The sequence below is a fragment of the Fomitiporia mediterranea genome (assembly GCF_000271605.1).
Source record: "Fomitiporia mediterranea MF3/22 unplaced genomic scaffold FOMMEscaffold_8, whole genome shotgun sequence".
In the NCBI taxonomy this organism is placed as follows: Eukaryota; Fungi; Basidiomycota; class Agaricomycetes; order Hymenochaetales; family Hymenochaetaceae; genus Fomitiporia; species Fomitiporia mediterranea.
Genome location: NW_006760393.1, coordinates 921,725 through 937,516, shown reverse-complemented (window position 1 = coordinate 937,516; position 15,792 = coordinate 921,725). Strand labels below are relative to the sequence as shown.

Below are 15,792 nucleotides of genomic sequence, written 5' to 3'. Positions count from 1 at the left end.
CAGAGGTTAACTCCAAAAGAATAAATAAAACCGAATGGAGAGTAGGAGATAATATGTAGAAAGGAAATAAATGCAACACAAAACAAGTATTCACCTCACCAAGCGACACCAACAGGTGTGATGGACGGAAACCGCAGGCAAAACCTTCCGCCTAATCAAAATCCACAAAATGCTCACTCTCGGATCAGAGTCATATAGCATCAATCTCTAACACCGAAACAAAGGAGGTTAACTAATACAGCAAGGGAGGCAAAAAAATACAGCTAATTACAAACGGACGAGAAACCGACGACGATCCGCCCAGAGAAACATGAATGAGGGAAACACGGTACATGAATAGGTGGGGAAAGGTGGCATTGAAAAGACAAATAATCAGTATTAATGAACGTAAAGGATAGAAGGTAAAATGTTAAGAGGTGAACAGGGATGAAGGGCAACAAGTGAAGAACAACACAGAGACCAGATGTAAGAAAAGAATAGAAGAGGAAGGATGTGAGACAGGCCCATGGGAACAATAAGTTATGCCAGGTTCCGAATAAGCGCAGTGATTAAGCATCAGGTGTTGAGCACACTTGATGCGATTCGTAATTTCATAACCTCCTCTCATAGCAAAGGGTGCAGCCCTTGCTTCTAAATTTGACCACTCGGTAATAAAAGCCTCAAGCAGTCATTGCTGCTTTCCGCGCGGCGGCCTTCTTGCTCTCACGTACACGAAGCCAGGCCTTGAAAGTCACGATAAAGAGGACCCAGCAAAATGCCAAACAAGTTACGGCGACAGCGAAGTTCAAAAACATCATCATGTCATCATGACCTCTTCGCATAGCAGCCAAGTCGAGTTCTTCCAGACTCATCTGGAACATCAAGCCTCCGCATGCGAGGAAGAAAGAACCAAGTGCCTCGGTGGGTGGACGAGAAGGCAGAATCGACGATGGCGGTGATAGCCAGAGGAAGAAATAGGTCAGACACCGCAGTAACGAGAAACCTGCCAGAAGCTGTCCCCAGAGCATATGGATCTGTACTTGGAAGAGATATACTTGTGCATGCGCTGCCATCGCCAAGCCTGTAACGCCGATCGTGAGTGCTGGGAATGGATTGAACGATCCACGGTAGGACGGCGGAGGAGCTAGCTCCTCAGGATGATCTGACGATTCCGCTGCAAGAGCCGTAGCATGTGCAGCCAGCCAGTTGCGGAACGTCTTTGATTCAATGCCCATCCCAACGAGACCAGCGAACCAGAACATCACTGCTATGCTGATGTGCTGTATTTCCTTCGTCGTGAACGGGTCACCAGCCTTCGCACCGAATCGTTCCATCCAGGTGTTCGAGGCACCATAGACGAAAATAACCAACGACTCAACGAACTCGGCAGTAGGAGCGTTAATTGCGCGAGGCGCACGGTTCCAAGCCCACCCTAACTCTGCAAATGAGCCGAGGAAGCGAGCAAAGGTCACGAGCCCGTAGCACCAGAAAATGCCACCCTCTGCATTCACAGCATCAGCATCTCAGTACGTAACATCAACAAGAAAAGGACCGTACTGATGAGATGTGCCAAACAACCATTGACATAACTGTCCCGGCAGACGCCCGTGTACGCCACAAGACCAGTTATGAACTGCATGTAGCCCATGAACACAAGTATACGCTCCGCGGTTGCAAAAACTCCGCGGCCCACACGCACAGCAAGCGGCGGCTTCACCTCAGCAATATGAGGTGGTAACTCATGTAGCGTTTCGTCAGAGTGATGAGAGCCGTGACGCGATGGATGGGCGTGGAAGAGTGTGCGATCAGACGCAACAGACTGTCGCCATGTAGAATGGCGTTCCCGATGCTGGCGACGCATTTCGTGTATTTCGTTTGGCCAAGCGTTACCATCACTGACAGGACTACTGAATCCCGGGCTCATTTCTCCAGCCTGAAGATCAATGTGAACTGCATCGTCTCCGGATTTCAACTCATGAGCATCCATCTCAAGTTCATCCGGCTCTTGGACGAGTCCTGCATATTCGTGCGAGAATCTTTTCGGAACGAAACCAGAATCGACGTCTTCTCTGTTGAGGACGACCACTCTCCAGAAACGTTTGATGCTAAACGTAATTTCCCCCCGACGAACGCTGTTCAAGAAATGGAAAGTGCGAGTGAGTGCCGCAAGGGCGTCGATAGTTGTGAGTGTCGCGGCGCAGAAGAGCACGAAATAGCCGTGCGGCCCGTGTTTTGCGTTTTCGTATCTATCCGAGAAGCGGTAGTGAAGTCAGCAATTTTGTCGAGTAACCTTTGCAGCGGAGATGACGCGTGACGTAGACAGTGCCTGGCGATCGAAATCACCGTTCCGAATGCAGAAAACGTCTAAAGGCTAATGAAATGAAAGAGCTGAAAGTACGCACAAATTTGGAGTCAGCTTTCTATACAATGCGCTGAACGACAGTCCCGATGCAACGAGCCCATAAAAAACAGCGACACTAACGCCGTGCCATGCATGTTTCACTGATCGCAACGCAATGCCTGCCGCACGACGTTAGCTGAAATTTGACTGTATGCGCACATCGTCCGAGACGGAAAGTCGTACCTATTGGAAGAGCACCGAAGAATGCTAACGACATGAACACACCATGAAGAGCCATAAGGTGGGGATACTTGTGGGTTACATTCGGATCCTCAAAGTCATGAGTGCCATAGGACGGTGGCGTTGGTTTATGCCACTGGAGGATGAGCGTTTCGTTAAGTTCTACGAGCGGCTCATTGTGCCCATGAGCATGGGCATGCTCGTCTCTAGCAAAGACGGCCGCGTGTCTTACGTCCCCTGACCAAGAATCTGCCAATGCATTGGCGCCGGAGAGACTGGAAAGTGCTAGAAGGGTGGTGACCGAAGCTGCGAAGGGTAGGAGGTGAGCCAGGCAGCGAGCACGCATCGTCGGCGTATTGCTTCAGATAGCACGGGGGGAGAGAGGGGTAAGCTAAGTGACTGACATACTCTTATGTATGGGGAATGAGGAATGGGTAGATGACAGATCTCGGAGGAAGCATAACGCTATAATCATTTCTTACTAAACACACGTTTATCGTCATGCAGTCCGCCAGAAGCGGCTCATGTCCGTCCGCTTCCGAGCTCGTCTGAATCACTGTCTCACTTCCTTCTATGATCGCCTTCTGTCCGAGGTTTGATCTTGGCAGCGCAGTGGTGTTGACATTTCAGAATGGAGCTCTGCTCGAGCAGTGCAGGAGGTGGACTGCCGATAATGTGTCAGCGTCGATCAAAGGCTGCCGCGGCAACTTTCATGCAATACAATAGAGACAAATACAAGCAAACATTAAATTCCTCTCACATCAGCTTCTTTTTTGCTTGGTCGCATCTGGCGGATTCTGGCCGACGCGTCATATCGAAACCCGTGGATGTCCTCTGTCCCTTCGGACCAGATGTGATCATCCTCAACAGCCAAGAAACACCGAGGAAAACTTGTTTCGAACCTCGACCATGAGTAAAAAGGAGTTACACATCCGCGCCCGCGTACTTCCAGCTGATTCATATCTCCTTCTCTTTGTTCTGACTCGAACCCAATATTGATACGTCTCGGCCTGTACTAGTCTGCATTTTACACTTATCAGGGCACCGCCAAGCAGTGACGTCATACTATCCCAGTTCAAGAGAGCAGATTCAGCAAACTACTGTGGACATAGAGTTTGCGCAGCTGCCGCAGCAACCATCACGTCTTCGAGCGGATGTGCCTTTGCTCGTTGAATAGGACGCCCATATGTCCCGGAGTCTTGGAATAGGGGAAACTCGGGGGTGAAGTGGGATGACTTCGGTGTTTGATGCATATTTTCTTTATTTCCGTCCGATTCTTCGATGCGACGTTTTACTCGTCTTGTCGCAGTTGCCGAGTGTTTGCCATTGCCTCCGTCCCTCGGCATATCCCTTCCATGTCATTCTGGTTGCTTCTCATTTCAACTCTAAGTCCATCGTAAGTCCCATCTCCTTTCGGATTTAACAATTTACGAGAGACTCGGATCAAACAATTACGGCTCTTCGGGATGCTGAAATGTTCATTGCGGGCAGCACGGGCGAGGGACGGCTTGACGCAATCTCTTTTATATAACTCACCGGATTTCTACGGACACTTTCGGTTGAGAGTGATGAGGAAAAGTTCGGACGGCACGTTTGACAGGAAGTTTCGCGACAGGATGCAATTTGTGGCGTATGGAAACAAAGCGATGGTAAATTGAGTATACACAGCCAACTTACACGGACGTATTCTTCATCTGGTATCGTTTGCGTACTATCACCGGATGCTTCCTTATTCACTCTGCTTCCGCGATCGTCTGCTAGGAACTCTATCGGTCTGCCTTACTCACGAAATCAATGATAACACTGGCCCGGATTAAAGGTTGAAGTAACCGTCCAGCTGTACAGATGGGAGGTATGGTAGACAAGCAACACCTCCCTGGACAGTGTTGCTGGCAATGTTACTCTCTGAACTCCTAGCAATCCTCGTTCACAGGCCGTCACCAACCGCACTAACGTTTATGTCAAGCTCATTTGCATAATGGAAGGTTCAGTCTTGGCAATCGTTGAACCAGAACAATACACTTTTGACAGATGGGAAAAGATGTCCTTAATCTTCAAACAAACTCTGCTTTCAATAGAGAAGGAATGAGTCTGGGCTAGTTTTCTTTAGTAGTTATGTCCTGACGCTATTCAATGCAATGTCTTAGACACTTTTGTATCAGTTACAGATTCAGTAGGATTTATGGAAAGGTAGTATTCAAGATAAAGTATGACCGGGAAAATCCTGTCGTTCATTCTCAGAGATGCAATACACGTCATTCTCGTGGTCAAGACCAAAATCACCAAGTTGACAATATATTGTGGCCGCATATTTGAACCGCTGCTTCCCAGTTTCTCGGACACAAGGGCCCATTGTGTCCGTCCAGTTTCGAGTAGATTACACAATACCTACGGGTAGAACGGATGTCATAAGATGAGGAACAGCCACGCGATGTATTTTTCTCATTTATAAGATTTTGAAGTTTATTCGGGAATAATTTCAATAAAGGGTCGAAGGAGTAGACTCAGCAGAGCATTGATCGTGTGTACGTAATCCATATGAATTTAGGGCCGGTCAATTCGCGTAGGCCTTGCCACTCCACAACTCCGCGACTTGCACCGCGACTATTGCGAGCCAGCAAGTATTCATAGCGACACCCTCCTTCTCACCCTTTTTTGCCTCCATTTTCCGATACAGTGGAATCGGTTCAGCGACGTTGAGCGACAAGAAATTACTCTAATGGCCGATCTCTATACAACACTTCGCGTCACACCTCGCAAGAAGCGCGTATACAACAGCGATGATGAAGATGAAGTACTGACTCCGAAGAGACTGCGAGAGGCGTGAGTGTAGAGGCTACGGCATACTGAGCGGCTTACTGATTGTTTGCTCAGGGCTCCTACTCCTCCTGCCACCCCAAGAAAATCCACGGCTTCAGCAACGCTGCCTGAGCATCTTGCCCGTCTCGTGTCTTTACAGAGCTCTCTTCATCATGCGTTATCACACTCACTTGCCACTGCCGCTGTGTGTCCTTCTTCAGACGCGGGGATCGTTCCAAATGTTCTGAATAATTATACGATTAACGCTGCATCTGGACTCAGCAGGACTTGCACCTTAGATGATATCAAACGTCTCTGCTGGCTCTGGGAATGGGACGGAAAGAAGTTGCCCGACAGCGACGATGACAATCCCTTCCTCGAAAACTCAGAACCGAAAGTCGAACAGCCTAAACAATGGAGACGTGGCGGAACAGGACATGTGATCACTCCAACCACGTACCTACCGAAATCTAGTGGGAGACGCGTCCCTGCATATGGCATAGGTATTGAAGTAGAGATGGACATCGATAAGCAAATGACGGGCGGTATGGCTGCTGTGGCTCGATGGACTGCGAATGGTGACCAGCGAATAAAGGCACTTACCAAAAGGTTGCATCGTTGGGTTGAGGTTGGTTCAAGTTGTTGTATTCCGAAGGATTAAACTGAATATCGTTATAGTTGCACGCGAAATCTGCCAATATTCCAAACATCCCTTCTGCAGACTTCCCTCCGCTCGTACAGGCAGTGCCTAAGCAGTCCGCTCTAACCCAGCGGCTCGTATCTCTTTCTCCCAAGTCTCCCAAGTCAGCGGCACCTTCTAAATCGGTGGCTCCTCTCGAGTGCCCTCCTTCTCCAACACGCTCTTCCCCGACAAAACCTCGCGTGATTACCGGGAAACGTACACCTCGAGAGTTTGCTGTTCCTTTCCCGATCACACCAAAGTCACTTCCACGAACCAAACTAACTGCGAAACCTTCTGACATTCCTTTCCCTCAAACTCCATCCACGACTCGAATATCCAGGACTGTACCAGTTACACCCAGTACTCTTCGAACACCAGCCTTATCAGATGCATCCAGCTCTTCTAGGCCAGCGACACCTGTAAAGCAAACCGGGCCAGATGCGAGCACTAGACCAGAAACCCCGACAACATCTCGTCGTGCAGCGTTGTATGAGCGGATCCGAAAACGATCCGAATGTCAAGTCCCGTCAACTCCTTCCAAGCCACGCATAGCTAAGTCGTCAACTATGACGAAGGATGAGCTCTTGAAGCTCAGTCAAGATGAGATGCGTAGACGATGTCTTCTGGGTCGTCTCGGTGGCGTTGCTGAGAGCATTTGGATGTGAGTATGAGTTACTTATATACATGAGGTGATTCTCAATCGAGGGGAAATTGTAATTTTTAGGTATTTTGCATCTCCCACCAACTCTACATCCTTGACGGCAACACCAAGGAAACGCAAGGCACAACCGAGTGCAGAAGTGGCAGAGGCAATCGTCAAGTCATCACCCGTGCCCATTTCCAGTGCAGAAGCACATGAGTCCATTGACTTGCTCTTCTCACTATGTCCCTTCTTCCTCAAGAAAATTGACGTTGGGGGTGAAGAGTGGCTCGAGATGCCTACATCGTCTGGTGGGGGATCCCAACCCAGTGTGCCCGCGAGCCCTACTCGGAGACTGGGTGGCGCAAACAATAGTGATGAAGAGGTTAAGACGCTCAGCCCAAAGCGTGTCAAACACGATGCGGGAGGATTGCGAGAAGTTCGTGAACGCATCAAGCGAGAACTCGAGTCCACTGACTGAATCTGGATGTTGTTTGGACCATACTTTCCTTTGCTATCTACTTTCAATCTGATTGCTGTCAAATGTATTTTCCTCTTGCGATACCTTTTATTTCCTACCACGCATATCTGCATATTTCCGCATTCAATTGAAAGCACAACCCGACGTCTTTATTCTTGCTGGACAGGACATCAATACACCTCTTCAAAAAATAGCCGGGATGCAAACGAACAGATTGTATCTAACAAAACTCTGTCAATTAGATGCACCAAGGAAACGCGCTGCCATCTCCTTCTCAAAGTCAGCCACATTAACAACACAACCTTCCCGCCGACTCTTCTCCGCCGCGAAGACTGTAAGATGGCTCCTCAAAATGCCCTCAACGTCAACACCAAGTACGTCCTGTTTCCTCGTCCTCACAGCCTCAACGAAAGTAGATATCAATCCGAGGTCTCCACCGCCATGTCCGCCACCTTCGAGTTGTGGGTTGTACAATTTCGCTCCGGAATGACGAGAGGGGATCGTTGAGGGTGAAGTATCAGGAGGAGCACGGACCCGGAAATCTGTTACTGTGAAACTCTCCATGTCACCTACTATTTCGCCGTGCGTGAAGTGTAGACGTGTTTGTCGGTCACAGATCAGTGTGGTGAAGGCAACCATTGTAAAAGAAACGGTTGCGCCTGAGGAAAACTCGATATTTACTACCTAAGTCAGACGAAAGATTGTTTGTTTTAATGACGGTTCATAAGAGCTTGTTGGTCGAGAGATGAGATAGACAAGTAGGACTGACTTGATTGTCTACAACGTCGTTGTCACTCTCGTAGACGCACTTGCCATATGGACCAGTCTGCAACGCTTCTGTGATGTTCTCGATATCTGGTACTCCATCGACAATGGTACTGCTCGGCCATCCTTTATATCCATTCTTCACTCGATCAAGGTATACTGTTCACATTATCAGCTTGTATGGCTCCAAATAAATTCGATAGGGTGCATTAGGACGAAAACTCACTGCTCTTTGCACTATACGGACATTCACTCTCAATCGGACAGTCAAGACAACGTGTCGCCGACCCCGCAGCGGGTGGTTTCTCTGATTTCTTGAAATGCTGAAGTGAACCGAAAGACGTTACACGGATGGGTGTTGCTGGAGCGAGCATGCTGCAAATGATATCGATATCACTGCATAGAGAGCATAGTCAGGAATGATAGGAGCAGGTTCATTTTGTGAGAACATACTGGGAACTCTTCGTCATTAGTGAGAAACAAGCGTCTTCTTCCTTGCACCAGTTACCACGTACGTAGGAATGTGCGAAGTGATAATAGCCAACGGGTTCAAGATGTTGAATATTGATTAACTTTCCTAGCGAACCTGAATGGATCACTTCTGACATGGCTCTGCTGTACGGTGAATAGCGCAGTACTAGAAATTCTAATAAGAATATATTACAATATTCTTTACTAATTGGATTTACCATGTCCCATTCCAAAAATAATACCGACCTTCTTGACGGCATCAGCCATACGCACGCAATCCTCAATAGTCGTAGCCATCGGTTTCTCGCACAGCAAATCATATCCTTGTGTAGCAAACGCGAGTACAACAGAACAGTGCATCCTGTCCTGAACGGCAACAACTATAGCATCAGCGAGGCGCTTTCCGCATGTCTTGAGTGATTCAGCAGAAGCGGCGTGAAGTTCTTCCCAAGTGTTGAAGACGAGACTTGGGTCGACGGCGTGTTCGGCAATCATCGCTGTACGGGTCTTTGGACGAGGTTCTGCGATTGCAACGACCTTGCATTTGTCTGGCGCTTTGAGAGCGTACTCTGCATAACCCTTCAAGAATGTCAGATTAATGTTATAAAATAAAGAATTCACTTGCTTACACTCCCTCGTTGTCCACAGCCGATGATCGCAAGCGTTACAGGCATTGCAGGACTACCGTCGTTCGAGATGCCATTATTTATAGTCACACCGTTCATGTTGAATGAATTTACGGACCACGTCGCGGTAGAGGTAAGTCGATAGGAGACACATCACGAAGTCGTGGCAGAAGCGGTCCGAGTCAGCTGGGCAAGGAAGGCACTGTTAGATGCTTGAGCCTGTCTAATGCTGTCCAATGGGTGATGGTTCATTAGTGGTAGATAAGCCGGAATCTGTACTGCCCTTTCGGCCTGAAGACGTTGGATTACCTTCCGAGAGTGACACTGACAGGTTTTGCTCGGTGCTATCGGCGACTACTGAGCGAACGTAATTCTGGTCAACCTGCCAAGGTTAAAGCTTAGATCGACATTTTTTCCTAACTGGAAGAATGGAAAGGATCGGCAAGCACGTGGAAATTCCCGAAATAGCCGTAAATATCACTACCCGCTCGCCGGCCGCAGCACTTCTTAGAAACTTACCTTTACCTCAAACACTCACTCTACCGACTTCAGATATTATGGTCGTCGTGCTCGACGCCATAGAATCTGAGAAATTTGACTTTGACGTCGTCGATGAGGTCGACATTGAAGTTGACCATCCTCTCCTTGACTCTCAAGATGAACAGGAATTACCCAGAACTCGACGGTTCCCACCACTATCTCGCAGAGGGCGACGGATACTTACGCTTACCGTCGTGACTATGGCTCTTATCTTGACGGTTGTATGCATTAGCTTAGCTGGGAGGAAGAAGAACAAGAAGGAACTTGAGCTCCTTTCGTCCCTCGTTTCGGATACTGGCAAAGAAAACCAAGGCCTTGGATTTCTGAACGCCATGTTGAACACTGAAAGGACGGAGAAGTTATTCTTGTGAATGATTTATGCTAACTACCTTTATTGTCTTCACTAACTGCTATTTCTGCAGGAGTATACCGTCTACGAGCAGCGCAATCCATGCGTCTCACAAGTATGCGACCCATCCCCACATCGCTGGTTCCCCAGAAGATCTTGAGGATGCAAAGTCGATTCTTGAACTCTTCCAAACCCAGTTCGCCATATCTGTCCCAGGCGAAGAGCCTATCTACCCTGCTGGTTCATCCAAGTCGCGTAAAGCGACACTTGATATCGCCCGCCTCAAGGCTCCCCAGGCGTGGATTGACGTCTACTACCCTATCATGAATCTCCCTTTGGACCATAGTCTCTCGATTCTCGACGAGGATGGCAGTGTCTCATGGACTGCGGATCTTGAAGAAGATGGCGACCACGGCGACCGCGATGCAGAGAGATACCGTGATGCTGTGCCAGTCTTCCATGGCTTCAGTAAAGATGGTGAAGTTGAAGGGGAGGTCATCTTTGCCGAATACGGCCGCAAGGAAGATTACGACGCACTTGAGGCGGCGGGAGCTAACCTTACCGGGAAAATTGTAATTACGCGGTATGGTGAAATCTTCCGTGGTCTCAAGGTAAAGGGAGCGCAGGAACGTGGTGCTGCTGGTGTAATTATTTATTCGGATCCTCGTGACGATGGAGCAGTCACCGTTGAGAATGGCTATAAGCCGTACCCAGCTGGTCCAGCTCGCAATCCGACTTCTGTGCAGAGGGGGTCTGTTCAGTTCCTTTCTATCTATCCTGGAGACCCAACAACGGTAAGCTGTGCTCTGAATTAAACCATATTTGCTGATTGAATTATTTTCTTAGCCTGGATACCCTGCTTACGAGAACGCAACGCGCGTTGAAGGTAGCAACAAACCTTCAATTCCCAGCCTGCCACTTTCATGGCAGAATGCTCAGAGACTTCTGGAGGAGATTGACAGTCCTACTACGAACCGCCAGATTACTGGTAAACTTAGTGCACGGAAGGTCAAACTCGTAAACCATGTGGACTACAAGGTCACACCAATTTGGAACACAATGGCGGTGATCCCTGGCCATATCAAGGACGAAGTTGTTCTCATTGGAAATCACAGAGACGCTTGGGTGCTTGGTGGAGCGGACCCGACCTCGGGCACTGTATCTCTGCACGAGATTATCCGTGGCTTCGGGACGCTTCTGCGAGCGGGCTGGAAACCTCTTCGCACGGTCATGTTCGCGAGTTGGGATGCCGAGGAGTACGGTCTTGTCGGCAGTACTGAGTGGGGCGAGGACTTTGAGAAATGGATTAAGAGACACGTCGTTGCGTATCTCAATACGGACGTATCCTCAGCTGGTTCACGACTCAATGTTGCTGGTTCACCTTCACTCGCACCACTTATTGCTCAGACTGCCAAGGACCTCCCGCATCCGACGAAGAAAGGCAGGACCTTATGGGATGCACTGGAAGATCAAGGGCCATACCAAGGGCCAATGGACCCGGACTTTGAAGTGCAGTACGTTGCTGGTCAAGAGGCAAAGTCTGCTTTGAAGACTGGAGTACCGCCATTGGGTTCTGGCAGTGACTTTACCGTTTTCTTGCAGCGAATTGGCGTATGTTAATCCCTTCACTGATCTCCAGATCGCCGCTAACTTGATCTGGATATAGATTGCCAGCTCTGACCAAGGATTTGGAGGCACTCCCTACGATGCACCGTATCACTACCATTCCATCTACGACTCAGAGAAATGGCAGGAAGTATATGCGGACCCGGGTTTCCATAGACACGTAAGTGCCTACATAGGCAATATGATCTATGCATTTATTTATAAATACGCTTCGTAGGTCGCCATCGCGAAGAATCTTGGTCTCTTGACTCTGCGCATTGCAAATGCCATAGCACTGCCTCTTAACACCACGCAATACTCTTTGGAACTGGATGATTATTTGGATGCGTGCGTTAAATTCTAAACATGGTCTTATTTACTTAAATTGATGGTTCTGTGCAGCGTTGAGAAAATAGCCCCAGCACAAGTCCCGAAGCCCGATTTTTCTGCACTCAGGAAGTCCATTCGTAATCTCCAGCAAGCCAGCCTTGCACTAGACGAAGAGAAGAGTGAGGCAGAAATTGAGCTCCGCAAACTTCTCGAGGAGATGCGCAAGAACAGCGAAAACGGTATTGAGTGCACAAAACCAAAGTATAGCCGACTCTGGGAGACAATTCGTTCATTTGTTGGTTACATGTTCGGCTTCCCGCCTCCACCTAAGCACGATTCGGATGAGCGCGAGAAGGAGTACGAAGATGAAGTGGACGAATGGTTAGGAACTAGGGATGCATACGAGCGCGAGAGCAACCGCACAATGACGGTCGTTTTGGATCGGCGTGGACACCGACATGCCCGTCGGCCGCCACCACCACCCGAATCCATCGCCAAGAAGTTGCTAGGCGACACTCCCCTGGACAAGTTCGTCGAGGCTGTGAAACGAGTGAGACGCGTTAATAGGAAACTATCGTCCTTTGAACGTGGATTCATCTCCGAGGGAGGTATAAAGGATCGGGAATGGTACAAGCACCTCGGCGTTGCTCCTGGTAAATGGCTTGGTACGTCCAGGGTTGATTAATTACTATGTCTTTCTAATTGACGATTTTCATTCTTCTCATCTACTAGGTTATGGAGCAACTACCTTCCCAGCTCTCACGGAGGCACTCACCATTGAACAAAACGCTAGTCTCGCTCGATACGAAGCAGACCGCTTACAGAAACTCATCGACAGGCTCGCGTCCCGTATTGCCGTATGAACTGAATGAATTGTTGTCGGTATCATGTAAAACCATCCGCTCGTTGATCCGTGTAGCACTCGTTTTCCTTACAATATAGTCTGTATTAGTTTGCTTTGTTACTTGGATAAATGGGAATTTTATCTAGTTTTGCAATATGTTTATGTATGTGAGCCTGTCGCGTAAATATGCGTAAATAACGCGCATTCAAAATCTATGTATGCAAGGTATTTCTATTTCCCACACATTAACATGATGGTCTACACTTCCTTGCTCACGCCCTGCCATCTAACTATCTGTCATAGACCTAGTCTTTCAGGGCATCACTGAGGCAATAGTTATGAAATGGTCCATCGTTTTTGCCATATTCGGCGTTTCTCTGCATGCGAGAGGCCAGTTGCATCCAAGTGAACCAGCCAAGTACCAGTCACTACCAGGCTTGCGCGAACAAGCTCAGATACTCGATGAGTGGAGGCAACAGCGCCTTGATGCTCTTCCAGACCTAATGAAGAAATATAACGTTGATGCTTGGCTTGTGAGAGTTTAAATCTATCGAAAACCGAGACCCTACTAAGTATAAATATTATATTGCTGTTCATGCCAAATAAATCTCGTATTTATTTATTATTATTGTCCTGACTACTTTTTATTTTTATTTTTATCTCGATCCGCCAAACATCAACGAAACTGGGGACACACTAGATGAGCCAACGCGAGCACGCCGAGGACACGATATGGTGGTCTATCAAGTCAGCAACGGAGTTCGCGGCACACAGGCGTACAGTTGTATTATTCCATACTAACACATCTTCACTTGCTGGCCAACCAAATCCACTTCTCTGGATTGATAACACGGGAGATGTATGGCCAGAGTTGCGCAATATCCTCAAATCGTATAACCCAGACCGTATAATGGTCAATACGAATCGTGATATTGCGTTCGCAGGTGGGATGCACGTAGGTGAGATGGCTGTCTTGGAGGAAGAGCTTGGACAACGTTGGACGGGTCGTTTTGTGAACGTACCGATGCTTGCGGTTGAATTCGTCTCGCGGCGGTTGCCTGGACAGATTGAGTATTTTGCGAAGATGCAGGAGACTATATGGGCGATGCTTGAAGAAGCATTTAGTGAACGAGCAGTCGTACCTGACAAGACGTCTACAGAAGTAAGTTGATTTCTTTATTCAGACTATCGTAGTATGAATTCCGATTTGTGTTATAGGACCTGGAGTGGTGGTTCCGCGACAAGATGCAAGAACAAAACGTCTCCACATGGAACCAGCCCCGCGTCAAGGTCCTAGACCCAACCTCTTTTCCGGGGTGGTCAGGCTCCAGTTCAATCATTCATGAAGGCGACGTCTTGCACGTCGACTTCGGAATCAGCGCAATGGGTATGCATACAGACACGCAACACTTAGGTTACGTCCTCCGTACGTCGAAGGGCGAGAGGACCGTCCCGACCGGACTTCTCACGGGTTTAAAGAAGGCGAATCGTATGCAAGACATTGTACTTGAGGAGTTACAAGTCGGCCGAACAGGGAACGAAGTCTTAGCAGCATGTAATCGAAAGATGAAAGAGGAAGGGATCGAAGGACAAGTATACTCGCACCCTATAAACGACTTCGCACATGGACCTGGAGCAACGATAGGTTCGTTCGACCACTCCTCTTTAATTTATGCGAGAACCAAGATCATACTGATAAGAATTCCTTTAGGATTCACCAATTTGCCGGATTTCGTGCCAGTATATGGGGAGCTACCCATCTTGCCGGAATCATACTACAGCATTGAATTGTTCGCAAGACATTTTGTTCCAGAGCGGAACGAATCTTTGCGATTCATGCTAGAGGAGAACGTGTACTGGAGAAACGACACGCAGCGCTGGGATTTCATACGAGGACGTCAGGAACGATTTCACATTGTAGATACGAGTCGGACGCACGGCCACCGCGAAATTCCGCTCCTCGTCGCTCAGAGATAAAGCCATTCCGTTCCAGCATTTCGAACAGCACTAGGATAGCGGTCGGGAGAACACGGAAATGGATATGATAATAAATACCTGAGAAACTTCCCCAATTTCCTATCCAGAAAGAAAGAACGAACATTCAGCTTTAAGAGGTCCTACACACTGGTAATCAGATGAATCAGTGTCAAGGTATTGGCAAATTAGTGGAGGAACGCACGCAGGAAATATATTTATCAAAGAGGGGTATTTTGAGCGGTCACGTTACCATCCTATGCAACCCGAATCTATTATTCCTCCTCTTTAAAAGATCCGATTGACCGCATGCTTCTTCATCACTCTCTCATCACATGGGATTTGACCGCAGTGACGCCTACATGTGCGCAGGGCGAAAATAAATGGACAATTTGAATTGCTGTGGCAATGCGGCTCTTTAGCTCACCAGGAACGAATAGCCAGCGTGAGACTGTCAGGAAACACGAGAAGTTTTGGCCTCAGCTTCGGTGCACTTTATCGCCCGTCGTCGGAGCGCTGCAGACAGGTGCCTAGGAACCCAAGCGCTTTCTCTAGAGTCCGGAACGCTATCAACGGAGGAGTGGGAAATGACGGGGAGTTCGTTGAACCTGTGTATGACGAACGCAGCCGAAACGCAACCTGGTTATCGTCGAATTGAATTGGCGGTCCGTAACCGAGATAAAGTTCCGACTTCCGAGCAACTTATCAACAACGGCTGGACTGACTTTTTTTGAACCAGGGGTGACGAGTGACATTTTCAGGTCTGCACTGATATGCAAATCGGTGTCATCGTTCACTGGAAATATTTCTGCAATTTGCAGATGTTTCGTTTCAATTCGACATTCGCGGATTGAATGTCAGCCACCCAGTAACCAGTAACAGCACAGAAACTTCCACGGTGTGGGGAACCGAGTCACCTGGGAAGCAAAATTTGTGACGGCTTGGCTCGGAGAGCGGGGAATCACTGATTTCTAAAAATGGGGTATCTCGATCTGGTTAGGGAATGAGTAGAAGCGACGGGATGGTCAGGGAGATCATTCATAACCATCATGCTATCCACTAACTATATAGGCCGCTCTAATCCTGGCCGCTTCCTCAACCGCCCGTCTCCCCTTTCCTTATCCTC

At 48.4% G+C, this 15,792-nt stretch overlaps 6 protein-coding genes across 6 annotated transcripts; 3 read left to right on the top strand and 3 right to left on the bottom strand.

Annotated features, from left to right (window-relative positions):
- Nucleotides 1-234: 234 nt before the first annotated feature.
- On the bottom strand, nt 235-3,906 carry FOMMEDRAFT_147616 (uncharacterized protein; the record flags this gene model as incomplete). Its single annotated transcript, XM_007268138.1, has 9 exons — nt 235-1,480; nt 1,537-2,225; nt 2,382-2,499; nt 2,606-2,866; nt 2,965-3,025; nt 3,052-3,160; nt 3,321-3,462; nt 3,507-3,625; nt 3,662-3,906. The coding sequence occupies 9 exons, from the start codon at nt 3,904-3,906 to the stop codon at nt 660-662; spliced, it is 2,565 nt and encodes an 854-aa protein (XP_007268200.1). The 3' UTR covers nt 235-659.
- Nucleotides 3,907-5,435: 1,529 nt separating this feature from the next.
- FOMMEDRAFT_90374 (uncharacterized protein) lies at nt 5,436-7,162 on the top strand (the record flags this gene model as incomplete). Its single annotated transcript, XM_007268137.1, has 3 exons — nt 5,436-5,987; nt 6,038-6,702; nt 6,766-7,162. Coding segments are annotated over 3 exons (1,614 nt in total), but the record flags the coding sequence as incomplete, so codon positions are not given.
- A 234-nt stretch (nt 7,163-7,396) lies between these two features.
- Nucleotides 7,397-9,123, bottom strand: FOMMEDRAFT_90509 (NAD-binding protein; the record flags this gene model as incomplete). Its single annotated transcript, XM_007268136.1, has 7 exons — nt 7,397-7,641; nt 7,693-7,846; nt 7,932-8,086; nt 8,154-8,323; nt 8,381-8,564; nt 8,617-8,977; nt 9,028-9,123. 7 exons carry the CDS (start codon nt 9,121-9,123, stop codon nt 7,397-7,399), a joined length of 1,365 nt encoding a protein of 454 aa, XP_007268198.1.
- Nucleotides 9,124-9,574: 451 nt separating this feature from the next.
- Nucleotides 9,575-12,824, top strand: FOMMEDRAFT_125440 (Zn-dependent exopeptidase). The gene is made up of 7 exons (XM_007268135.1): nt 9,575-9,931; nt 9,987-10,707; nt 10,760-11,524; nt 11,580-11,699; nt 11,757-11,866; nt 11,921-12,513; nt 12,581-12,824. The coding sequence occupies exons 1-7, from the start codon at nt 9,582-9,584 to the stop codon at nt 12,709-12,711; spliced, it is 2,790 nt and encodes a 929-aa protein (XP_007268197.1). The 5' UTR covers nt 9,575-9,581; the 3' UTR covers nt 12,712-12,824.
- A 206-nt stretch (nt 12,825-13,030) lies between these two features.
- FOMMEDRAFT_88640 (uncharacterized protein) lies at nt 13,031-14,669 on the top strand (the record flags this gene model as incomplete). Its single annotated transcript, XM_007268134.1, has 4 exons — nt 13,031-13,225; nt 13,393-13,854; nt 13,911-14,337; nt 14,404-14,669. The coding sequence occupies 4 exons, from the start codon at nt 13,031-13,033 to the stop codon at nt 14,667-14,669; spliced, it is 1,350 nt and encodes a 449-aa protein (XP_007268196.1).
- Nucleotides 14,670-15,161: 492 nt separating this feature from the next.
- FOMMEDRAFT_141687 (uncharacterized protein) lies at nt 15,162-15,705 on the bottom strand (the record flags this gene model as incomplete). Its single annotated transcript, XM_007268133.1, has 2 exons — nt 15,392-15,705; nt 15,162-15,356 (listed from the first exon to the last, which is right to left on the bottom strand). Exons 1-2 carry the CDS (start codon nt 15,419-15,421, stop codon nt 15,162-15,164), a joined length of 225 nt encoding a protein of 74 aa, XP_007268195.1. The 5' UTR covers nt 15,422-15,705.
- Between the last annotated feature and the right edge of the window lie 87 nt (nt 15,706-15,792).

Bases quoted from the DNA above. Each gene is read 5' to 3' on its own strand.
- FOMMEDRAFT_125440 (XM_007268135.1), top strand. From the start codon at position 9,582: ATGGTCGTCGTGCTCGACGCCATAGAATCTGAGAAATTTGACTTTGAC. The intron at 11,525-11,579 runs GTATGTTAATCC...ATCTGGATATAG, and splicing joins TTTTCTTGCAGCGAATTGGC to ATTGCCAGCTCTGACCAAGG. The intron at 11,700-11,756 runs GTAAGTGCCTAC...TACGCTTCGTAG, and splicing joins ACCCGGGTTTCCATAGACAC to GTCGCCATCGCGAAGAATCT.